This window comes from Microcaecilia unicolor, chromosome 11 (genome assembly GCF_901765095.1).
Source record: "Microcaecilia unicolor chromosome 11, aMicUni1.1, whole genome shotgun sequence".
Taxonomy (NCBI): domain Eukaryota; kingdom Metazoa; phylum Chordata; class Amphibia; order Gymnophiona; family Siphonopidae; genus Microcaecilia; species Microcaecilia unicolor.
Genome location: NC_044041.1, coordinates 183,151,332 through 183,177,675, shown reverse-complemented (window position 1 = coordinate 183,177,675; position 26,344 = coordinate 183,151,332). Strand labels below are relative to the sequence as shown.

General features: G+C 46.0%; 1 protein-coding gene across 1 annotated transcript in view; it reads left to right on the top strand.

The window, feature by feature from the left end:
* The first annotated feature begins 17,375 nt into the window (after positions 1-17,375).
* Positions 17,376-26,344, top strand: part of FOXO6 (forkhead box O6) — a 198,118-nt gene continuing 189,149 nt past the window's right edge. The window contains exon 1 of the mRNA XM_030218972.1: positions 17,376-17,780. Within this exon, the coding sequence (XP_030074832.1) occupies positions 17,376-17,780 (405 nt within the window). The remainder of the gene's footprint in view (positions 17,781-26,344) is intronic.

The following is a 26,344-nucleotide window of genomic DNA, read 5'->3' as shown; positions in this document are numbered from 1 at the left end:
TCTGCACCCTTCTCCTCCACCGCTAACTCCAGACTCCGTTCCTTTTATCTTGCTGCACCCTATGCCTGGAATAGACTTCCTGAGCCGGTACGTCAAGCTCCATCTCTGGCCGTCTTCAAATCTAAGCTAAAAGCCCACCTTTTGATGCTGCTTTTAACTTCTAACCCTTATTCACTTGTTCAGAACCCTTATTTTATCATCCTCACTTTAATATTCCCTTATCTCTAGTTTGTCCTGTTTGTCTGTCCTAATTAGATTGTAAGCTCTGTCGAGCAGGGACTGTCTCTTTATGTTCAAGTGTACAGCGTTGCGTACGTCTAGTAGCGCTTTAGAAATGATAAGTAGTAGTAGTAATCTTACCGCGTGGCCATTTTTGGGGGGCATTTCACCTGCTGCAGTAAAAAGGGCCCTGGCGTGCAGGAAAAATGCCCCCCCCCCCCCGCTGCTGCCACAGGGCCCTTATTCCCACAGCTTAGTAAAAGGACCCCTTAGGCATGGGGATTTACACCAGGGTTCAGTTGGAATAAATCCTCATGCCCAAAATTGGGCGTGGATCTCGGCACTAAGTGATATTCTATAAATGACGCTCAACTTTGAGCGCCATTTATAGAATAGCGTTTAGCGTACGGGTTTTTTTGGGTGCCAAAATTTGGGCACCATTTACTGAATTGAGTCCAATGTGTGCATTTATTCTGTGAATGTATGCCTGGTTAACATCCCTCTGCCCACAGGTTGCCTTTGATATGACTGAGAATTTTCCCGTTTCCCTTCCTCCCCTCTCCCCTCATTTGGGAGCTAATTCTATAACTGGGTGCCACAATTTAGATGCCTAGATTCTGGTACTGCGCATTATAACGGTATCTGGGAACAAAGATTTCATTATATGTTTATGCTTATTGCTCTACAGCTCTTAGAGCAAAGGAAGAAGGGCAATTTACAAAACAGTTTTTAGAAAGAGAAAAGAACTACATAATTAAAGAGGATAGTAAGAAACAGCAGAGAAAGCCAACACATCTTTTAGTCTTCAAAATTTTAGCCTCTGGTGAACCCCCATACTTACCACAACTACTCACTCCATACAGCCCAGCAAGAACCCTTATATCAGTGCAACAAAATCAATTAATCATAATAACTTACCGAGACATAATACACAAGCACACCAGACAGGCAATTTTCTCTGTCCAGGGTCCTCAATTATGGAACTCCTTCCCAGTCTCGCTCTGATTACTTCCTGCTCTAGGCACTGCTCCCTTGGAATGATATCTATTGGCCATCAAGGGATGGCATGGTCTTGTCTCTTAAGTTGTAGACTGATCAGAATGGGAATCAAAAGGGAGAGGCAAGTCAAGAAAGATGTTCGAAAAAAGGACAAGGGTGCTGTAAGGGCTCTTCTCATGAATATGGCTGGGTGTGTACCATGATGCCCTCCTCTCCAACAACCTTTGGATGAGTAGCTTGCTGAAAAGGGAGATGGGTGTGCTGACCAGGAAAATTAGCAAAGTCGGTGACGTTGATAGATCAGGTTGGGTTGAAATGTTGGCCAGCCTGATTCAAGGTGATCTTTTGAAGTGATCCAAGTGATTTAATGTCGCTTAATGAATAGTGACACACCCCTGACACCTCCTAAAGGGTCTCCCTCCCTTCTACCTTTCCAGTGTGCCAAATTGCACTTCTGGCTCTCTCTACAAGTATCTGGCGCAATGCCAGTAACTTAATCGTTCCAGTGATATCAGCAGGGAGTTACTCTTCTGACATACTAATGCCACTGTCTGATTGTGTATTGCACCGTCTACAGGTCTCAGGCTTTCAGATTTTACATTCTGAGTAACCTGGATACCTGGATCTCCGGAGCAGGTAGAACAAGTTAATCAGGAAATTATGATGCTGCTTCCTGACTGATTAGGACAAGTGGAAATCAGCATCACCCTGAAGCTTCTTTAAGACACCCACGCTGACTCGCCCCTTGAAAGTTCACAGAACATTAATAAAGAAGGGTCAGAAGTCATCTGAAGATCAGCCCTTTGTGGTTTAAGAGGAAGCACCTGAAGGCTGTTTTCATGTCTGGTTTCTGCTGTTTGAGTCCATCAAGGCTGTGACTTTTAATGAACCTTGGGGAAGAAGGAGCAAGGAGAAAAGAAAACTAGTTAATACATATTGACAGTGAGTGCCAAAGGCGAGCAGTGCTGGAAGTAGCTGTAAAGTGATTTGCATCCTACTGTCTATTATAGATGGGGCTATTATAGATGGGAACAATCCTGGGGTAAATGGGAGCATGCTGAGGTGTGTACCTGGGAGCATTTATTATTATTATTATTTATTGCATTTGTACCCCACATTATCCCACCTACTTGCAGGCTCAATGTGGCTTACAGAGTGTTGTTATGACATGGTCATGACAGGATCTTGTATACAATCGGTATTAAGCAGAAGATGTATGAGGAATTAGAGAAGGAGGTGTTAGATAGGGTGGTGTAAGAGGTGTATTTTGATACTTGAGTGGGTTGAGTGGTGATTTGTGTCATTAAGGGTTCTTTTTGTTGGCTTTGTTGAAGACATGTGTCTTCAAAGATTTACGAAAGTTGATTAGATTGTCCATGGTTTTCAAAGCTGTGGGTAGTGCGTTCCATAGCTGTGTGCTTCTGTAGGAGAAGGTAGTGTCGTATGCCTGCTTATATTTAAGTCCTTTACAGCTGGGGAAGTTCAGATTGAGGAATTTGCGGGCTGATCTTTTGGCGTTTCTGGGTGGTAAATCCACTAGGTTTAACATGTAGAGTGGGGCATCTGCGTGAATGATTTTGTGTACAGTCATGCAGATCTTAAACTCATGCGTTCCTTGAGAGGGAGCCAGTGAAGTTTTTCTCTTAAGGGTTTCGCACATTCGTATTGTTTTTTCCAAATATGAGTCTGGCTGCAGTATTCTGGGCTGTTTGGAGTTTTTTAATAGTCTGTTCTTTGCAGCCAGCGTACAGAGTGTTACAGTAGTCCAGATGACTTATTACCATTGACTGTACCAGGGTGCGGAAAATGTTTCTCGGGAAGAAAGGTTTTACTCTTTTGAGTTTCCACATCGAGTAGAACATCTTTTTCATCGTGTTCTTCACGTGGGTATCGAGTGTGAGGTTTCGATCAATGGTGACTCCAAGAATCTTCAAGTTTTCTGAAATGGGAAGAGTGCAATATGGTGTGGTTATGGTGGAGTAGTTGTTTGTGTTGTGTTGGGAAGTGAGTACTAGGCATTGAGTTTTTTCTGCATTGAGTTTTAGCTGGAATGAATCTGCCCAGGAGTGCATGATTCGGAGGCTTTGGTTGATCTCGTTGGTGATTTTGTTTAGATCATGTTTGAACGGGATGTAAATCGTGACATCATCTGCATATATGCATGGGTTGAGGTTTTGATTAGCTAGGAGTTTGGCTAATGGTATCATCATTAGGGTGAAAAGGGCTGGTGAAAGGGGGGATCCCTGTGGAACTCCGCATTCCGGTATCCATGGAGGTGATCTTTCAGCGTTCATTGTTACTTGGTAAGATCTGGTGATGAGGAATTCCTCAAACTATTTGAGAACTGGGCCTCCGACTCCGAAGTAGTCTAGTGTGTGAAGTAATATTCCATGATCAACCATGTCGAAGGTGCTAGACATGTCAAATTGTAGTAGGAGTATGTTCTTACCAGTTGCAATAGTTTTTTTTGAATGAGTTCATTGCAGACACTAGTACAGTTTCGGTGCTATGGTTTGATCGAAATCCTGATTGAGACTCATGTAGAATTGAGTGTTTAGTTAGGTATTCAGTAAGTTGTTTCGTCACTATGCCCTCCATCAGTTTGGTTATGAGCGGAATGGATGCAACTGGGCGATAATTGGTTAGGTCCATTGTGTTTTTCTTAGCATCTTTTGGCAGCGGAGTGAGTAGGATGTTTCCTTTATCTGTGGGGAATAGACCATTTTGGAGTCTGTGGTTTACCTGGTCCTTGAGGTCTTTTTTGAATTGTTTGGGAGCGGCTCTTATTAGGCTAGTAGGGCAAATGTCTAATTTGCATTGAGACTTGGCGTATTTTCTAGCCCTTGTGAGAGTTCATCTACTGAGATCTTGTTAAAGTTGGTCCATGATCGATCTGCTGGGTATTCCCCAGGTTTCGGATCTAGACATTCAAGGATGGTTGTGTATTCAATGGTTTTGGTGGGTATCATGCGTCGGAGTTTTATAATTTTTTCATTGAAATAATTCGCTAGGTTGGTTGCGGATGGGGTGTCTGTGTTATTAGAAGTAACCGGTGTAGTGTTTAGGAGTTTGTTTACGAGTGAGAAGAGTTTGTGTGTATCCTTATAATTTGGTCCTATTATGGTTTTGAAGTACGTTCTTTTAGTTTGTCAGATGTTGTATTTGTATTTTCTTTGTAACTGTTTCCAGTCTTTGAGAGTGTGTTCATCCTTTTTCTTGCTCCATGCTCTTTCTTATTTGAAGTCCACTGCAGTGCTCCATAAGTTGCCCCATTGCTCTCCTGTGATATCTATGTGGCCAGTCTACTAAGAATGCTGGCTCCTCCTACATCCCAGTGGCTTGATTTTGTTTGTTTTTCACTTGGACATTTTTTTAAAAATGGCCAAAAAGATAAATGCACAGAGCACAAAAAGATCTAACAAATAGTCATTTTTGAAAAAAAGAAATAGACGTTTTTCTGTTTTGAAAATGGCTATATTCCCCACTTGAATTTTGGGCGTTTTTAGCAAAACGTCTAAAGTTGGACTTAGACGTCATATTGAAAATGCACCTCTGTGACAAAACAGCGAGTTTAAGCTTGTAACTAGTATTGACCAGCAGGTAGTGCATGTTTATGTTTAAAGCTATTGCAAAGAAAAGACCTGCAGTGATGTGACCAGCTATTTTTGAAACTTGTTGTTCTGGGCTCTGCTTGGCCCAGGAACTCATTTTCCTCTAGAATATACTGGCTTTTGCTCCAGTCTTAGCCAGGAAGAAAAGAGAGTAGGATCTCTTTGCTGAGGTTCTGTGAACAGCTATCCTGCTTATTTTTGAAGAAGGGCGCCCATTTTCCGATACAAATCGGGAGATGGGCGTCCTTCTCCTAAAGTCACCCAAATTGGCATAATCGGAAGCTGATTTTGGGCGTCCTCAACTGCTTTCCGTCGCGGGGACGACCAAAGTTTAAGGGGGCATGTCGGCAGTGTACAGAAGGTGGGATGGGGCGTGGTTAACAGATGGGCATCCTCGGTCGATAATGGAAAAAAGAAGGGCGTCCCTGACGAGCATTTGGCCGACTTTACTTGGTCCATTTTTTTTCATGACCAAGCATCAAAAAGGTGCCTGAACTGACCAGATGACCACTGAAGGGAATTGGGGATAACCTCCCCTGACTTCCCCAGTGGTCACTAACCACCTCCCACCCCGAAAAAAACAACTTCAAAAACTTTTGTCTTTTTTTTAGATTATGTCCTCTGCTATGCCTCCCAACGGCATCCCGATGGAAGTTGAGGATGTCCAAAATGTGGATGTTTCTGTGAGAAGGACATCCATGCCTTTGCTATGCCTTTGACATCCTTTTTATTTATTTGGATTTTGGATCACAAGTAGTGGAGGTGGGATTTGAACTGGCCACCTCTGGATTGCAAGACCAGTGCTTTAACCACTAGGCCACTCTGCCACATGGCCACTCCAGTCCACTCCCTTGAAATTTGGCCATCCCTGTGGGGGGGGGCAGTATGCAGGTCCCTGGGGGGGGAGGTATGTGTGTGTCAGTGGAGGCATAACGAAGGCGTGGACGTCCTTCTTTCAAACATTTTGGACATCCTCAACTGCCCCCCACAGGGATGGCCAAATTTCAAGGGAGTGGAGTGGCAGAGTGATGGAGTGGTCTAATGGTTCGAGCACTGGTCTTGCAATCTAGAGCTGGCCAGTTCAAATCCTACTGCTGCTACTTGTAATCCAAATAAATAAAGGGGGGTGTTGGAGGCATAGCAGGCATGGATGTCACATTGAACCTGCCATACAGTGGGATGCAATAAATAAATAAAATCCCCTTGTACAATGGTTTATTAAGTTTTAAAATGTAAACACAAAGGCATATTGAGAGAAGCCACATCTGATGGTTTATTTTTTTATTCGGACATTTGTTATATCACCATATCACCACTGACATCATGGTGGTATACAAGCATAAAAATATTTATGGAGAGAGACATTTAAAAAACAAGACAGGGGATTATAACAATGTCTAGGACTGATAGCTGGCCCTGATGGCCCCATAGATAGTTCCATGATGAAAAAAGGATGGAAGGAAGAGAGGACGGGAAGGTAATTCCTTTCTAGAGAAAATTGCTACCTGCCTTTCTCTTTCATATCTTTGCTTCTCTTATCCTTGCCTTCCCTTGTGAAGTTCCCGTCTCTCAAACTCTGATGTTCTCTTCAGATCCTGGATGACAAACCCACCACTTACCTTCCTGATCTCCTTCTTTCTCTTTTTTTTTTGGGTGGATTACTATATTCTTCGGGTCATTACTCAACTAATGAACTATGATTTCTAGGATCTTTCCCTCTTCATTCAAGAAGCAATAGTCACAATCATTCTTTAAAATATCTCCCGGTCCCTCTGTTCTCATGCACTATCGTTCTACCTCCACACAGCCCAATAGAAAATCTAGAACCATATTTCTTCTGCTCAGTTTCATCTTCTCTACCTCAGCTTGCGTGTGGGCACTCCGTTGACTTTGCTTTTCTTTATGTCTCTAATTTTCTCCTCTCTACTGTATATTTTGCTGTATCTTCTTTTAATCCTGAACTTATCTATGGCTTATGACAAAGTCAATCGCTTTTTCTATCCTCGCTGGGCTGTTTTGGCATTTTGGCAGTGCTCCATGCTGGGATGAGTCTTGTTTCTAATTTTTCTCAAGGACTTTTTCTATTTCATAAGAAAAACATAAAACTAAGAAAAAAAGAAACACGTACCAAACTGAGTTACATCAATGGACCATTGACTCAGCAACCTCAGGCTCAGTTCTGGTCACTTGGAAATGTGCTTCAGATCACAAATAGGAAAGCTCGTTCCATCCTACAGCTATCCAGCTAAACAATGGTCCTCTAGAAACGTATCCTCCCTACCTCTCTACTCTCATCTCCCCCTACGTTCCTACCCGTAACCTCCGCTCTCAAGACAAATCCCTCCTTTCAGTACCCTTCTCCACCACCGCCAACTCCAGGCTCCGCCCTTTCTGCCTCACCTCACCCCATGCTTGGAATAAACTCCCTGAACCCATACGCCAGGCCCCCTCCCTGCCCATCTTCAAATCCTTGCTCAAAGCCCACCTCTTCAATGTCGCCTTCGGCACCTAACCACCATACCTCTATTCAGGAAATCTAGACTGCCCCAACTTGACATTTCGTCCTTTAGATTGTAAGCTCCTTTGAGCAGGGACTGTCCTTCTTTGTTAAACTGTACAGCGCTGCGTAACCCTAGTAGCGCTCTAGAAATGTTAAGTAGTAGTAGTAGTATCCAGATTTGTTTTAAACTCAGCTAAATTGCTAGTCTTGACTACACATGCAGTGGAATGGGGTCCGTAATTTCTTTTCTACATAAAATGTCAGAAACTAGGGAACTTGGAGGATGGGGAAAAGGATGGCTGATGTGGCTTCTTCGGCCCACATACACACAAATAAAAAGGTGTTTTCCTACCATATTCTCTAGCAGCAAATTCCATAGTTTATGTGTTGACTGAAAAAAAATGCTCTTTAGATTTCACTTTAAATCTGTTGGTAATGTCTTGGAGTGGCCCCACTCCATGTACTGTCGAAAACAGTAAACACCTGTTCCCTATCAACTCGTTCCACACCACTCATGAGTTTATAAACATTTATGATGTTTCATTTTAATCATCCGCTCTAACCCGTTGAACCTTCTTCATGAGAAAGTCATTCTGCCCTCTTAACCATTTTTTTTAGATCCATCTTCTAAGAACATAAGATCTAGGGATGGGATCCATCAGATTTCTTCTAAGAACATAAGTTCTAGGGGTGAGCAGCCCAAAAATTGTTGTTTTGTTTCATTTCCTGTGTCATTTATGGGATCTTTTGGGGTTTTTTCAGGATTTTTCTTGTTGATAGAGTGCCCTCTTTCAGAACGAGTGGGGTCTCTTACTGAAAGAGGGAGCATTGTTTTCCAATAGTGTGTGCATGTACACACTATTGGAAAAAAGTGCACTCTTTTGAAAGAGGGAGAATTATTTTCTGATAGTATGTGCATGTGGGCACAATTAGTGCATACACACACTGCTGGAAAAAATTGCACACTTTTGAAAAAGGGAGCATTGTTTTCCGATAGTGTGTACATGTGTGCACTATTAATGCATGTGCACATTAGTGGAAAAAAAGTGTGCACTCTGTAAGCCACATTGAGCCTGCAAATAGGTAGGAAAATGTGGGGTACAAATGCAATAAATAAATAAATAAATATAAAAATAAAATGGGTGCACTCTTTTGAAAGAGGGAGCATTGTTTTCTGATAGTGTGTACATGTGTGCACTATTAGTGCATGTACACTATTGTAAAAAGTGTATACTTTTGAAAAGTGTGCACTCTTCTGAAAGAGGGAGCATTGTTTTCTGATAGTGTGTACATGTGTGCACTATTAGTGCATGTACACTATTGGAAAAAAGTGCACACTTTCGAAAAGACTGCGCTCTCTTCCAAAAGTGGGTGCACATTTTTGGAAGAGTGCACACTATTAGCAACACATAAAAAAGACTGATAACTTGAGGGCTTTTTTCCCCTGTCATTGCGGGCTGAAAACGACAAAAAATGACATTTGAAATAGATAAGCCATGCTGGGTCACACCAAGGTCCGTCAGGTCTAACTTTCTGTCTCCGACAGTGGCAAGTATGAGTCACAAGTACCTGGCAGATCCTAAAAAGTAGATCAAATTTAACATGGCTCATTTCAAGGGATAAGCAATGACTTTACCAAGTCTACTTGGCTAATCTTTTTTTTTTATAGGCTTTTTCCTCCAGGAACTTGTCCAAACCTCAGTGTTAGTCGCCTTGACCACATTCTGTGGCAACACATTCCACAACTTAATGAAAAATGCTTTTTACAATTTGTTTTCAATCTACTGGTTCTTAGTTTCATGAGTAACTTTTTGTGTTGTTTGGAATGTTAAACAACCACTCCACCCCGCTCATGATTTTATACATTTCTGTCACATGTCTTCTCAGTCATCTCTTTTCTAGGCTGGAGACTTTTTTTTTTTTTTTTTAAATAATGGAGTTGCCCTTCTGTTGAATCCTATTGTTCTGCTGTATCCTTTTGAGAAGGTGTAACCAGAATTGCGCACAGAACTCAAGATCCAATCGTACCATGAACCTTAAAGAAGCATAATGATATTCACAGGTTTGCTCTCCAAGGTGAGTTACATTCAGGTACACTGAGCATTTCTCTGTCCCTGGAGGGCTGACAATCTAATTTTGTACCTGAGGCAATGGAGGGTTAAGTAACTTGCCTAAGATTACAGGGAGCAACACTGGGATTTGAACTGGCCACCTCTGGATTTCAAGACTGGTGCTCTAACCACTAGCTACTTCTCCAATCTTTTAACTACTCTTGTCACCTTTTCCTAATGGAAAATGAACAGAGCAGATCGTTAAAAGACAAACGTAATTTATTGTTAAGAACCAATTTAAAAAATATATATATGTTTATGTGTATATATATATATATTTTTTTTTTAAATTGGTTCTTAACAATAAATTACGTTTGTCTTTTAACGATCTGCTCTGTTCATTTTCCATCTTGGAGTTTGCAGACCGTCTGCCTTTGTGCTTTCTTGGACCTTTTCCTAATGGAAATGTTCACATTTTTCTCTAGCGCAAGCTATGTATCGCCCTATGCTCTCCTTCTGTCTCACCCTTGCTTACAACCTATGAGGTATGATTCTGATATGTCCTTTCCCTCTTCACTCTGCTTTTTTAATCAAAAGCTTTCAATATTATCTGCCTACTTTTCATCATCAACATCTCACATGGGGAATTGTCTAACTCATTCCTGACTTGTCTTCTCTGTATTGCTTCCAGCTAACTGAGGATGCTGCAACTTTTCCTAGCCCGTGGTCTGTTTCTCTTCATGCACATCGCCTATCTGTAAATGTTGTTTCACATCTTTGCATCTTTAAAATTCCTGGTTTTATATCATCTATTATACTTCCTGTTTCTTACCTCCCTCTCCCTTGTTTTTCTTGTCTCTTCTGTCAACTTTCACCTGATCTGGCTATTTCCCCTTCAAATCTGATTCCCTTCCCATTATCATGTATTTTCCTTTACTGTGCCTTTATTCTGGAACGTTTAAGCTTGTCACTTCCACTTGGGCCTGTCTTTGTCAGTAGCTCAGATCCCATCGATTTGGACTTTTCCCTGAACCTCAGTCTCTCTGCTAATCTGGGAGCAATTTTTACGTTTATAGTCTGGAACGGTCAATTCAATCTTCCTTTTCGTGGTTAGTGCAGCAGACTTTGATCCTGGGGATCTGGGTTCAGTACCGACTGCAGCTCCTTGTGACTCTGGGCAAGTCACTTAACCCTGTATTGCCCCTGGTACAAAATAAGTACCTGTATATACTTTGTAAACTGCTTTGAATGTAGTTGCAAAAACCACAGAAAGGCGGTATATCAAGTCCCATTTCCCTTTCCCTATTTGAGATTCTATATGGAATGTTGCTACTATTGGAGATTCTAGATGGAATGTTGCTACTATTGAGATTCTGTTGCTACTATTTGAGATTCTACATGGAATGTTGCTAGTGGAGGAGTAACCTAGTGGTTAACGCAGCAGACTTTGATCCTGGGGAACTGGGTTCAATGCCCACTGCAGCTCCTTGTGACCCTGGGCAAACTGCTTTGAACATAGTTGCAAAAACCACAGAAAGGCAGTGTATCAAGTCCCATTTCCCTATTTGAGATTCTACATGGAATGTTGCTAGTAGAGGAGCAGCCCTTCATTGTCCCAGGTACAAATAAGTACCTGTATAAACTGCTTTGCATGTAGTTGCAAAAAAAAAAAAAAAAAAAACCCCCACACACAGAAAGGTGGTATATAGTCCCATTTCCCCAAACAGATGAAGGGAGTGCCAAATCTAATTTGCATAGTACCTGCTGAACCTGTCTGCATAAAACCTTGAAAAAAATACCATAAAAATTGCATTGTATTTGTTCTAAAGAACACCAATGACATACAGCATTTCCTACTCTTTCCTGGAACCCCAAAACACAGTGGGGGGGGTCGATATTCAAAGTGCTTTAACAGGGCAGGAGAGGCTCCTTCTTTGTAGGGATATTCAGTAGCACTTAAATAGATATACGGCATCTGAGTGGAGGAGTGGCCTAGTGGTTAGGGTGGTGGACTTTGGTCCTGAGGAACTGAGTTCGATTCCCACTTCAAGCACAGGCAGCTCCTTGTGACTCTGGGCAAGTCACTTAACCCTCCATTGCCCCATGTAAGCTGCATTGAGCCTGCCATGAGTGGGAAAGTGCAGGGTACAAATGTAACAAAAATAAAATAGATACTATTGGAGACGTCAGACTCACAGAAGCAGAAGCCTGCGCGGCCACATTGGTGATCTGCAAGGGCCGACTTCTACATGGAATGTTGCTAGTGGAATAGCAACATTCCATGTAGAATCTCAAATAGTAGCAACAGTGGAGGAGTGGCCTAGTGGTTAGGGTGGTGGACTTTGGTCCTGAGGAACTGAGTTGGATTCCCACCTCAGGCACAGGCAGCTCCTTGTGACTCTGGGCAAGTCACTTAACCCTCCATTGCCCCACGTAAGCCGCATTGAGCCAGCCATGAGTGGGAAAGTGCGGGGTACAAATGTAAAAAAAAAAATCTCCTCTAACTGCCTAAACTGAAACCAGCCATGTCATGTGCAGTCCGGGGGCGCACTTACCTGCATAAGGTAATCAGACCACATAAAACACATTCCTATCCTTATCTGGTTTCACTTATCCACTTAAGGACTGAATATTGACCTTTAACCAGATAAGAAGTGCCAACCAGCCACATATACATGGACATTCCATGCCGGTACCTGGACATGGTCCGGCATTGAATATCTGGGCATAAAGCCGGAGACGGTTAAAAAAAATTGCACACCATCGCCAGCTGCATATTTACCCCAGTAAGAATCCAATTGTTCTGATCCACAAGGAAAACAGCAAAAGCACCTCAAAAGCCTGGGCCAAGAGGAAGGGAATGGCGGAGGATTTTTAAAAATTTCCCTTCTAAGGAGTCAGCAGAACCTGTGAGAAGGTTCCTGTCAGAATCCTTTTGCCCGTGGACCTGAACAGGATATTTACACTAGGTTTAGTTGTAATTAACGGTTGTATTTTATTAGAAGACATTGCTGCACTGTATCATATTGCCAAAAACTGGCGTCACTCCAGCTGCAGGTGCTACTCACCAGTGGGTATCACGGCTTCTGTGCCCTTTTCCCAAGCCCAAGGCTCATGTAATCTCATTCCTGTTATTTACAGAGAGTTTTTCTGTTCTTCTCTTTCTGTTTAAACCTGTGATTAAGTGTTAGAAGAGCACAAATCGAGAAAAAAAAAATAAGTTCCAGCAAGACAAACAATTTTCAACACAAAAGGGAATAAATATTACTGTGAATAGGCTCCGTTCACTTTCACCAGTCCTTGCACACATATAAATTGGTAATGTACCAGATATTTTTTATATGGAGGAGATGCTGCTGTTATTGCTGGTGTAAGTTAGTGTTGTAAATTCTCCAAATAGGTGACTTTTTAAATTTATTTAGGGGCCCTTTTACCAAAGTGTGGTAAAATCTGGGCTTAGCTTGTTCTAACGCAGGACATTCCCACGTGCTGATGAGCTCAGATTTACTGCAACATATTTTCAAGGCTTTTTTTTTTTTTTTTGCAGATCGTGCATTAATGTTCGCATTAGCATTCGGCGCCTGCAAAAAATTAACACAGGAGCACTTACTGTGTCCTATACTGTGTCGTTATACCCACACTAGCCCACTCTTCAAGTCACTTCACTGGCTCCCTGTCCGCTTCCGCATACAGTTCAAACTTCTCGTACTGACCTTTAAATGCATCCACTCTGCAGCCCCCCATTACCTCTCCACTCTCAAATCTCCCTACATTCCTCCCCGTGAACTCCGCTCACTGGACAAATCTCTGTTGTCGTCCCCCTTCTCCTCCACTGCTAACTCCAGGCTTCGCTCCTTTTCTCTCGCGGCACCTTATGCCTGGAATAGACTTCCTGGACCTATATGTCTAGCTCCATCTCTACCTGTTTTCAAATCTATGCTAAAAACCCACCTTTTCACTACTGCTTTTTAGCTCCTAGCCACTACTCAATTGCCCTCCCCTTGTCCCCGCCTTCCTTCTCACCCATTACTTCCCTCACCCGTAACTGTTTTGTCTGTCTGTATTATTTAGATTGTAAGCTCTTTTGAGCAGGGACTGTCTCTTTGTGTCAGGTGTTCAGCGCTGCGTGCGTCTGGTAGCGCTATACAAATGCTAGTAATAATAAAAATAATAATAATATTTAGGAGGTGCTAAGGACTCCCATATAGCTCCATGTTATCCAGTTAGTGCATGCTACTCCTCCTAACCCACTACTGGATAACACTTCCATACCCATTCTCCATCCATGACACGCCCCCCCCCCCCCCCCCCCCCCCCAATCATAAGGCCACTTCAGCAACTCTTTTCTGGGCATCCTTTTTGAGGGACTGCAGGGCAATCAGAACTAGAAGTCTCTGCCTGCAGTGGGACAAAGCCAGAGGCAAGGAATGTAACTCAATCCAAAAGACAGGACTGATCACCTGTCACAATTCTGGAGCTAGTTTGCAACCCAAGTACAGCAGCTTAATCACCTTCTTTTTTTCCTACCAGTTATCTCTCCCTTTTCAGCTTAGCTTCTCTGCCTCTCTGATGATGCAGAGATGCAAATTCTTATTCCTCAGGACTGACATTTGAAGGCGTTCTCACCCTCACATTCTTTGAGCCCCTTCTCTCACTGCTTAGAACAGGGGTGGGCAACCACAGTTCTCGAGGGCCACAACCCAGATTTTCAAGATTTCCACAATGAATATGCATGAGATCGATTTGCATGTACTGCATCCATTGTACGTAAATTGATCTCATGCATATTCATTGTGGGAATCTTGAAAACCCAACTGCGTTGTGGCCTTAGTGGACTGTGGTTGCCCACCCCTGCATTAAAACCTCAGTGTTACTGCACTGATCCTAATCACTGCTTTCAATAGAGCGAGCCTAAGAGGAATAAAAAAAGACAAGTGCTCTAACCAGTAGGAAGTTATTCACTATTTGGAGAACTTACAACACTACCACCAGCAATAGCAGCATCATCTCTTCCATATAAAAATATCTGGTACTGTGGTACATTACTTTCTTTTGTACTGCCTCCCCCTGCTCCATTCCTTATCCTATATCTACAGGTACATAAGTACATAAGTAATGCCATACTGGGAAAAGACCAAGGGCCCATCGAGCCCAGCATCCTGTCCACGACAGCGGCCAATCCAGGCCAAGGGCACCTGGCAAGCTTCCTAAACGTACAAACATTCTATACATGTTATTCCCGGAATTGTGGATGTTTCCCAAGTCCATTTAGTAGCGGTTTATGGACTTGTCCTTTAGGAAACCGTCCAACCCCTTTTTAAACTCTGTTAAGCTAACCACCTTCACCACTTTCTCCGGCAACGAATTCCAGAGTTTAATTATGCGTTGGGTGAAGAAAATTCTTCTCCGATTTGTTTTAAATTTACTACACTGTAGTTTCATCGCATGCCCCCTAGTCCTAGTATTTTTGGAAAGCGTGAACAGATGCTTCACATCCACCTGTTCCACTCCACTCATTATTTTATATACCTCTATCATGTCTCCCCTCAGCCGTCTCTTCTCCAAGCTGAATAGCCCTAGCCTCCTTAATCTTTCTTCATAGGGAAGTCGTCCCATGTGCTCCAAATCTTATGTGCATAATTTTAATTTTAGCCCCTAAGTGGAGGGCAATTTTCAGCTCAGATAAGTCACCTGGGTAAATTTCTTTAAAAAATTCTCCTCCTCCACTCTATGCTTCAGGTACACCAAAGAAAAGGAAATAATTTTGCTGCTTTTCTTTTCTTTTTTTGAATTTGTAAAATAATAATGCACTTCTTTTTAAATGTATACCCTAAATGCACCAGCTGAACTGGGGTGGTCAATGCCATTCACTGGGACGGTCCACCCTTGGCATCTCTATGACGTCCAGTGTTCTGAGCCTGCAAAAAGGTGGGAAAATGTGGGATACAAATGCAACAAATAAATACAGTGCAGCGTTCTATGATACAGTGCAGCCTGTTGCACTGCAGTGTGGCGGGATGCTATAGACAGTGCTGAGCAAAGACTCCTTGCGCTGCTCCTGTCCTCAGGCCGCACGGGAAACATTTCGCTCCCGTTGCTCCTGGCAACGAGCAGTTACAACCGTACACTGATGACGTCACGCCGAGGGATTTTCCGGCGCTCGCCAGGCGAGTCGCACCCTCCCTACTCCATCCGAAACCCAGTCTGTCAAAAATGCAAGGGGGAAAAAAAAAACCTCTCAGGCAGCGAGACGACCAATCGGGGGCCGCCAGGAGTATAACGTATTAGGAGGCGGAGCTACTTTGCCGGTTCATATCCAATGAAATTGCCCCGCTGTAACTGGCGTTCTTAGGGGAGGAGCGTCGCGTTTCACCGCCATAGTCTGGAAGAGGTGCGGGAGGGGCTCGAGCTTTTTTGACCAATGACCGGCGAGGAAAGGCGCTGTGTTGTGATCAGGTGGGAGGGGCGGAGCAGGCGGCTGGAGTGCGGGACCCCGTGTGACCTGGGGCGGGGTCGGGTGGGTGTCTTTGCAGTCTGAGCTGGGATCTCGCTCGAGATTGCTGCCGGTTTCTACCCCCCCCCCCCCCCCCCGCACCCATTCAACCCTCAGAGCTGCAGCGTGCAGCCTGAGAGGAACTGCAACACCGACCCCAGAGAAGCAGCAGACAGACGTGAACCTCCTAGTACAGATATTGAAGGAAAGCAAGATTCTGCCCTTGTGCAGTTCGTTCTACACAGATCAGCACTCCGAGCAGGTGGACTACAGCGAACCCCCCCCCCCCCCCCAAGTCTGCGCGGCAATAGTCCTTGAGAGACATCTGCACCTTCACCTGCAGATCCCCCCTAAGACAGATCCACGGCGTACGCCTACTTGACACCTCAAGGAAGGGCTGCAGGCAATGACTCCCAGGAGAGGCTCCAATCATACATCTGCTGATGCCCCCAGGAAAAGTTCCAAGCATAACTGCTAATTCCCTCCAGGAAAGGTTCCAACCCTACACCTACTGATGTTCTCCCCACCCCCCCTCCCCAAACAAAGGCTCCAAGCACACACCTGCTGATATTTCCTAGGAATGGATATACCTGCTGATATTTCTCAGGAGACGATCCAAGCCCACACTTGCTGATATTCCCCAGGAAAGACTCGTATCCCCCCCACCAAGAAAGACTCTGAGCATATACTTGCTGATATTCTCCAGGAAAAGCTCCAAGGATACACCTGCTGATACCCCACCCCCCCCCAGGAAAGACTCCAAGCACACACCTGCTGATACCCCACCCCCCCCCAGGAAAGAGACACCTGCTGATGAGTCCCAGGACAGACTCTTAGCATATGCCTGTTGATATTTCCCAGGATAGGCTCCAAGCATCCACCTGTTGACACCCCATAATAAACGCTCCAAGCATACCCCCCCCCCCCCCGAAACACTCGTGGCATACAGCTGCTCCCCTAGGCTGCTGCTAGCTCCAGGGAGGACTGTTGGCATAAAGCTGCTCATATCCTCAGGAAAGGCTCCTGGCACACATAAGCCTTTACCTGCGATTCCTTGGCAATACACCTGTAGCTTTACCTGTGGACACCGCCTCCTCCTCTTCCTCCTCCTCCCCCCCCCCCCCCCCCCGCGGGAGGGTGTCTGGGACTCGCTGTCTCGGAGGAGGGGGCGGAGGGAGGGAGTCTCTCTCTCTCTCTCGGCACATCGCTCCCTCTTTGTGTGTGTCTCTCTCTCTCCCTAAAATGATTTCACTTTAGTGTTTCCTCCCCTTGGCAACGCCGGAGCTCATCTGTTGCTGGAGGAGCCGCGCCAGCGCTCCCGTCCGGTTCCGGAGATCCAGCCGCAACTTGCCTCGGACGCCTCGCTCTCTTCGGTGCAGATCCAGCGCGATGCAGCCGCTTCAGGTCTGGGCGCCGCTGCCGCTCTCCCGCTGATTTTCCTCCGCTCGCCGCTCAGATCTGCCGCACAGACTCCCGGGGCCAGGGGGGTGGGTGGGGGGAGCATGGAGGAGAAGCACCGAGCCCGGCCGCTGGACCTCGACCCGGACTTCGAACCTCAGAGCCGGCCCCGCTCTTGCACCTGGCCGCTCCCCCACCCGGATTTTCCCGGGGAGGAGGCGGCGGCTGGTGGGGGCGCCGAGGAGAAGGTGGCGGCGGCGCCGGTGGATCGCAGAGCCGGGCAGGCACCGCCCGCCCCGGGGTTGGACGCCGGGCAGCAGCAGCTCCGCAAGGCGAAGAGCTCCCGCAGGAACGCGTGGGGGAACCTGTCCTACGCCGACCTGATCACCAAAGCCATCGAGAGCTCCCCGGACAAGCGGCTCACGCTCTCGCAGATCTACGACTGGATGGTCCGCTTCGTGCCCTACTTCAAAGACAAAGGCGACAGCAACAGCTCGGCGGGCTGGAAGGTAAGTGCCCCCCCTTCCCCCGCCTGCTCCCCTTGACTCTGGCTGGGTTGCACCCCTTCCCTCTTTCCAGACGCACTGGCTGCACCTCTCCCCGGTCATTGCCCACCGTGCTCTCCAAAGACTGGCTGCACCCCTGCCTGATCACTACCCACACTGTGCTTCAGCAATGACTATTAGGCTAAATCTCTCCCCAGACATTGTCCACTACTATTCCTGAACACTGGCTGCACCCCTGGCCAGACACTGCCCAAGCTCTCCAAGGGACTGGCTGTACCTTTGCATGATCACTACCCACCACTGGCTGCCCACAAGGCTGTTCAAGCACTGGTACACATCTCCCCAGGCATTGCCCACCGCTGTCCCCTTTTCCAGACATTGCCCATCACATTAACTGCACCCCTGCCTGAACACTGGTTGCATCTCTGCCCACCAGGCTGTCCAAGCACTTGGCTGCACCCCGACCTGAACACTGCTTACCACAGTCTCCAAACACCGGTTGTACTCCTGTCCAGACACTGCCCACCATGCTGTCCAAGCACTGACTGCACATTGGCCACTAGGGTGTCCAGTGACTAGCTGCACCGCTGCCTGAACCCCGCTCAGCACACTCTCCAAGCACCTCTGCTCAGGAGCACCAGCTACACCCCTACCTGGGCGCTCTCCACCACATTCTCCAAGCACTGCCCACTAGTATTCCAGAGCAGTGGCCGCACTGCTTCCCAGGCACTGCCCACCACTATCTCTGAGCACTGGCTGCCATTCTCCAAGCACTGGCTACACCTCTCCACAGGCAGTGCCCACCACTGTCCCTGAGCACTTCATCCCTTTCTGGATATTGTCTGCTCTTCTGCAGCTCTCTTCTTCCTTTGAGACTGCCCTGGGTACTGTTCATTTCTGTGCCCTCATCTCAGGAACTGCCCACCGCTCTCTCTAGGCACTGGCTACACATCTTTTTGGGTGTTTTCTGCTCCTCTGCTGCTCTTTGTCCCTGCTTACCCTCACTGGTACAAGCCATGCCCCTCTTCCTGGTCACTGCCCTTCATTATCTCTAGCCACTGCTTGCACCCCTTCCTGGACACTGCCTGGTCACCTGACACTCTTGGTCTCTGAACTCTGCTTTCGCAGGCATTACTCACGTTCCCCCTGCAGCTTTCTTTCCCAGGCAGTGCCCCTTCACCTGGCCTGCTCCTGGGGCACACAGCCTGCTCCCCTCCCAGGGTACTGGGTTCTTCTTTGCCTTTCTCCCTTTCCCAGGCACTGCTCACTCCATCATCTTCCTGAGCACTGCTTTCACAGACATTGCCTGCTCTCCAACTCTGGGTCCTGCCCGCTACCCTGCTCCTTATTCTCCCTCTCTCTCCTTGGACATTGCCCATTGCTTTCCTCAGGCACTGCTTGCCGCCTTCTCCAGCTGCCACCATTTGCCCTCCTTCCCTTCCTGTCTCTAACCATTGTTTTCCCTAACTCTGGATACTGCTTGCTCCCTTGCTACTGTGCTTCCTAGGCACTACCAAACCTCTTCTTCCTCCATGAATATGGCCCACTACTTTTTCAGGCATTTTCCATGCCCTTATCTGGCCATTGCTGCCTCTCCTTCCCAGGCACTGCCTGCTTACCTATCACTCTCCCTAGGCATTATTTGCTTCCCATTCAGTCTCTCTTCTCTTTCTGGGCACTAGCTGCTCTCCCTCCTCCTCACCCCACTATCTTCCCTGGGCAATGCCTGTTTCCCCACCACTTTCTCTTGCTCCCTGCCAGCCTCCTTCCCTGGGACTGTTGCCTTCTTCAGGCACTGCTTGCGCCATTATCGCCCTCCCTTCATGGGTATTGCCAGTCTACCTCCTGACCTCTTGATTCCCTTTCCGAGAACTGTCTGCTCCCCCCCCCCGGGTCTCCTCTCTCCTGTGCCTTCCTCACAAAAACTATCTTTTTCCTGCCCCCTCCCTCTCTTCTCCTTGTAGGTTCACACCTGTAGGGTCACCTACTCTGAGATCCCCTCAGCCATTGCACCTGTCTAGGAGGGTAACAACCCCCCCCCCCCAAGGCCCTGCCTTCTCTGTGTTCTGTTGGAGGGCTCTGGTTATGAGAATGTGGACTTAGGTCTAGTGCTGCTCTGGGTTCGCCCTATATTTATCAGACCCCTCTGCCCCCCTCTATATGACTATTCTTGTTAGCTGAAGCTTACCTTAGGTTTTTAAATGCATTCTTCAGAAATGTTTTTGGCGGGGCTACCTATGCTTTTGATGGCTACAGAAAAGTAGATAAAGGGAGGAGGGGGATTAAAATGGGGTAAAGTGGGCGCCATGTACGAGCACTGGGGGGGGGGGGGGGGGGGGTGGGGTGGAAATGAAAGATTAGGCAGGCATGTTTTTCTTTACAGTTTGGTTGTCATTAATGTTCAAAATTCTGTGTACCGCACACCCTTCTTATCTTTATGTGGATTGTAAGTATTTTAACAAAAATAAAAAAAAAAGACAGAGAAAAGAAAAAGATTTCGTACCCCTGCAATTGAAATGCCATCCCGCGGAGTTGCCCTTTTCAGAACCCCATGTGCCTCTTGGCTAAGAGAGCTGGAAAATGGTTCTGGATTAGAGCTCTGAGCCCATCAAACCATTGAGTCCTGTTTTCTTTCACTCTATTCAAAATATCCAGGTGTTCATACACAGCACTGGGCTGTACGAGGCTTTGTAGGTTAATACCTAGGTCATGCCATGTTACTATTGGGATTAACCCGGAAAGTCTGTTGGACGGCTTTGTTGAATGCATGCCCAACACCTGGCATAAAGCCCCAAGGAGCCGGTGAGGTGGCAGGTCTGGACAAACAGGTGGTCCTGGGACAGCCAGGCACTTTGAACAGCTATTTATACTGTACCTGTGTGGTGTCTATTATCAGCTACAGACACACGCAGCTGGATTTAACTCCTTCACATCTTGAAAGGTGGAGGAGGGGAGGGCATGTCTGCCAGCTACCTTGGCACACCCTGCTCTTGTCAGTCTGTGCTAGTCAAATAATCTGGTCTGGGCTTATTTATTTATTTTTTTTACATATTAATGCTGCTCTTTTGCATCTTTTGGGCCATTATGGAAACAAAAAGTCCCGATTAATAAAATTAAATAGGCACTGGATTGAGAGCTGCTCTGTGTGTGTGTGTGTGTGTGGGGGGGGGGGGGGGGTGGTGGCTTAATGTAAGCGCTCTGCTTTTAACAGTAACAAGAGCCACAGCAGTGGGAATTAAAGGGAGGAGGTTGGGAAGGGTTCCTGAGACATTTTGTGTCTGCTTATCTCACAGAGGAGAAACAGAGATTTTTTTTTAGATGCATAAATGTGATATAAACCAAGGGCTCTTTTTTTTAAATTGTTTTTTGGCTTCCTCCAAAAAGCTATAGAAGATGAACGATCCTTAAGATATTCTAAACTTAAAACGCTTAGGACCTGTGCTAAAATATCACGTCTTATTTTATGCAATAAGACCTAGTGACTAATAAGTAGGGTTAACAGTAAAATATCGACATGGGCTGCCTTTTAAGATTAGTTAACTCCCCCCCCCCCCCACTCAGGTGGTTTCCACAGTGCAGGAGGTGGTCCAGTACGGGAATGGGTCAGGGGGCCAGGAGTCAGGACGGGAACACTGGTTTTAGCTGTCGCTGACCTTCCCAGAGGACTTGGAGGTGATTTGCTGTCTACAGCGGAGTCCAGAGCCCTCCTGTCCTGCTTTGATCCCTGGTTTGGAAAGGCAGCCTGCCAGCAGCAGAATTAAGCCTTCAGACTCTCTGTTGGGTATTCTGCTCTTCCTCCCCCTCCCCTGGCCAGCAGCCTATCTTCCAGGGTCTAGGCTTTTCAGCCCTTGAGAAGTCAGCCTGTGGCAGGATCAAGAAAATCTCCAGCTCAGCTGAAACAGCACAGGGAGCGGTTAAAGACAAGAGGGAGACCTTTCCGAGACCTGCCTCCAGTGGCACCTAAGTGGAGGAATTAGCTTACTTTTCAGACTGTAATAGGTTTTTCTTGCAGGGTTTGTAAAGATCAGAGAAAATGTGGTATGATTGTGTTCATCAATTCAGTAGCCACCCTGAGCACTACCTGGGCCCTACTGCCCTCCCCCTTCCGCCAGGTAGCAAGTTATCTGGTTTCCAGTTACTGGTATGGTCAGGCTTACTAGCAGCACAGAAGGTGCTTGGAAGATCCGTTTAGTTAAAGAAGCTTCTAGTTCCTGCAAATCTTTGGCCACCTTTACCTTTTTTTCTGTTAAGTCCCAGGCGAAAGATGTTTGGTCCCTGAGAGCAGGTTAGTAAAGGTCCCACAAGCCCCTGTTACTGAATCTCATCTCATGCATGAACCTGAGTCTGGAGGAGGCTAGTGATGCTTCGGACTCCGTTTTCTGACAAACCACCTTGAAAGCCCCACTTTTCCAGGGTATTTTAATGTACTCTTTTCTTGCACGCTGAGGTACTTGCTTTCTGCTGCTTGGAGAAGTAACATAGTAGATGACGGCAGAAAAAGACCTGCATGGTCCATCCAGTCTGCCCAACAAGATAAACTCATGATCCCCTTCGTGTAAACTGTGTTGGTGAACAAGTTTTTAGGGGTAAGAAATATTGGTGGATTTCTTGATAGAACTACCTGATAGGGAAAGTGTGAATCCAGTGTTTCTGAATGCCATATATATTTTTTTTTTTTTTTTGGGGGGGGGGGGGTCTGAGAAGGGGAGCAAACCAGGTAGACTAGTGTGAAGCAGAAACCAGCATTGTTGAATATGTCATCTTGTAAAAGCACTGTATAAATCAGTTCCTTCTCTTTCTTCATTATCATCTGTTCTGCAGTCACTGATTACTATAGCCCTTGATAAGTCTCAAAGATTGCAGTGCTGAACTGGCTGAGGAAGAATAAACTGTGTTCTGTATTCTTTCTGCTTGCCTCGGCCTCCTGATTCCAAAATGTTTTCTGCTCAGGAACATGACAGTAAGTGTATGAGCTAGAACAGTTTGGTTTTCTTCAGTATCAAAGCAGTGGCTTGACTTCCATACTGAACAGTCACGAGACAGGTCTGCTCCATTGGTCCATTATTTTGAGCACTAGTTACTTTAGCAGGTGCTGCTGACTTTTCAAGTTTTAACCCTCAAAAGAGGGAAATAGAAATCTATTGCTTCTTTCCCTCAGGTTAGCCATTGGATCTTAAGACAAATATGGACCTTAAAGCTAACATGGGGAGGGGGGATGGGGGTGGGGTGAAGAAAAGATTCCCGGCACAGGCAGCTCCTTGTGACTCTGGGCAAGTCACTTAACCCTCCATTGCCCCATGTGAGCCGCATTGAGCCTGCTATGAGTGGGAAAGCGCGGGGTACAAATGTGACAAAAATAAAATAGATACTATTGGAGATTCTACATGGAATGTTGCTACTATTGGAGATTCTACATGGAATGTTGCTATTCCACTAGCAACATTCCATGTAGAAGGCTGCACAGGCTTCTGTTTCTGTGAGTCTGACGTCCTGCACTTATGTGCAGGACGTCAGACTCACAGAAGCAGAAGCCTGTGCGGCCACATTGGTGATCTGCAAGGGCCGACTTCTACATGGAATGTTGCTAGTGGAATAGCAACATTCCATGTAGAATCTCAAATAGTAGCAACAGTGGAGGAGTGGCCTAGTGGTTAGGGTGGTGGACTTTGGTCCTGGGGAACTGAGAAACTGAGTTTGATTCCCACTTCAGGCACAGGCAGCTCCTTGTGACTCTGGGCAAGTCATTTAACCCTCCATTGCCCCATGTGAGCCGCATTGAGCCTGCCATGAGTGGGAAAGCGCAGGGTACAAATGTAACAAAAATAAAATAGATACTATTGGAGATTCTACATGGAATGTTGCTACTATTGGAGATTCTACATGGAATGTTGCTATTCCACTAGCAACATTCCATGTAGAAGGCTGCACAGGCTTCTGTTTCTGTGAGTCTGACGTCCTGCACTTATGTGCAGGACGTCAGACTCACAGAAGCAGAAGCCTGTGCGGCCACATTGGTGATCTGCAAGGGCCGATTCTACATGGAATGTTGCTAGTGGAATAGCAACATTCCATGTAGAATCTCAAATAGTAGCAACAGTGGAGGAGTGGCCTAGTGGTTAGGGTGGTGGACTTTGGTCCTGGGGAACTGAGAAACTGAGTTTGATTCCCACTTCAGGCACAGGCAGCTCCTTGTGACTCTGGGCAAGTCACTTAACCCTCCATTGCCCCATGTGAGCCGCATTGAGCCTGCCATGAGTGGGAAAGCGCAGGGTACAAATGTAACAAAAATAAAATAGATACTATTGGAGATTCTACATGGAATGTTGCTACTATTGGAGATTCTACATGGAATGTTGCTATTCCACTAGCAACATGCCATGTAGAAGCCTGCGCGGCCACATTGGTGATCTGCAAGGGCTGACTTCTACATGGAATGTTTCTAGTGGGACTCTGGGCAAGTCACTTAACCCTCCATTGCCCCATGTAAGCCGCATTGAGTGGGAAAGCGCGGGGTACAAATGTAACAAAAAAAAATATATATATATTTAAAAGGATATTTAATTGCACTGCTAGTAGTGGATTGTACAAGAATCTCGTGGGGAAGTTTTCAACAAAAGCACCTACAGTAAAAGAAAAATATGCGGTAAAGAACTGAGAAGTTTATGGGTCATTTTGCTGGTGGAATCGGGCATAGTAAGAAGGCTGTAAGGGATACATGTGACTGAGTTTTGAAGACATCATTTGTGTAAGAAGATAGGGTTGATGACGGTAAAGGATTTCGTTTTCTTTCTTTAATATGATGTCTTTTATTTTACCTTTGAGTATTTTTATTTATTTTGAATGCATTTACTCAACTAAAATGGTATAGTAAAGACTCATAAGTAAATATTTTAAGCAGTAAAGTTTGTGGCTACGAACACAGATTAATAGTCTCGTATACCAACCGGCATAAAAGTAACGGCGTTAATATCACGGCATGTCCTTTGGTGGGTGTGTGTATGGGCAGGATGTGGCGGAGTATGGACAGACCGCATGTGTTTGCATTTAAGTGGAGGAGTATCCTAGTGGTTAGTGCAGTGGCCTGAGAACCAGGGGAACTGGGTTCGATTCCCTTCAGCTCGTTGCAACTCATATAGTAACATAGTAACATAGTAGATGACGGCAGAAAAAGAGCTGCACGGTCCATCCAGTCTGCCCAAGAAGATAAATTCATATGTGCTACTTTTTTTATTTGTACTGTCCTCTTCAGTGCACAGACCGTATAAGTCTGGCCAGCCCTATCCCCGCCTCCCAACCACCAACCCCGCCTCCCAACCACCAGCTCTGGCATAGACCGTATAAGTCTGCCCAGCACTATCCCTGCCACCCACCACCGGCTCTGGCACAGACCGTATAAGTCTGCCCAGCACTAGTCCCCCCTCCCAACCACCAGCCCCGGCACAGACCGTATATGTCTGCCCACACTAGCTCCGCCTCCCAACCACCAGCTCTGGCATAGACCGTATAAGTCTGCCCAGCACTATCCCCGCCTCCCAACCACCAGCCCCGGCACAGACCGTATAAGTCTGCCCAGCACTAGTCCCCCCTCCCAACCACCAGCCCCAGCACAGACCGTATATGTCTGCCCACACTAGCTCCGCCTCCCAACCACCAGCTCTGCCACCCATTCTAGGCTAAGCTCCTGAGGTAAGTCTGGGTAAGTCACTCAACCCTCTATTTCCCCAGGTACAAAATGAGTACCTGTACATACTATGTATATCATTTTCCTTTCGATAGTTGAGATTTTAGAAGGAATGTTGCTACTATTTGAGATTCTACATGGAATGTTGCTAGTGAAGGAGTAGCCTAGTGGTCAGTGCAGCAGACTTTGATCCTGGGGAATTGGGTTCGATTCCCACTGCAGCTCGTTGCAACTCTGGGTAAGTCACTCAACCCTCCATTGCCCCAGGTACAAAATGAGTACCTGTATGTAATACATAAACTGCTTTGATTGTACCAAAGAAGGGTGGTCTATCAAATCTCTTTCTCTTTCCTATGAAATAGCTGCAATTTATGTGCAAGCTGGCAAAATAGAGGCACGGACATTTACACCAGCTCTAGGCGATGTAGGTGTGCGTTAAGCCAATTACGCTATAAAATAAGGAAAAGTAGGTGCCTTGCGTAGAGGGTGACACATTTGAAATACAAACTTTCTGTGATACAACCAAAACACTTTACATATTCCCCTGGATTCTCCATATGGTGCCAGATTTTCACATGCTTCCGAGATGGAGGCACAAATTACATGACAAGCTCCTAATTTTCAATAATTGGGTGCTAAGAATAACCATAAAATGTGCATTCAATTTGTCTGTGGACTATTCTATAAATAAGGGTGCCTAACTCCCATAGCGCGCATCTCAAAAGGGGGCATGGCTATCCCAAAAATTTATGCACATCAGTATTTACACTGGATTTCAGCAGGCATAAGTCTGGCTTCTAATGTTTGGGTGCAGTGGCAGACTGACAGTGACCTGGACCCCCCCCCCCCCCCCCGGGCAGTGAGGGTGATCTGGGCCCCCTCAGCT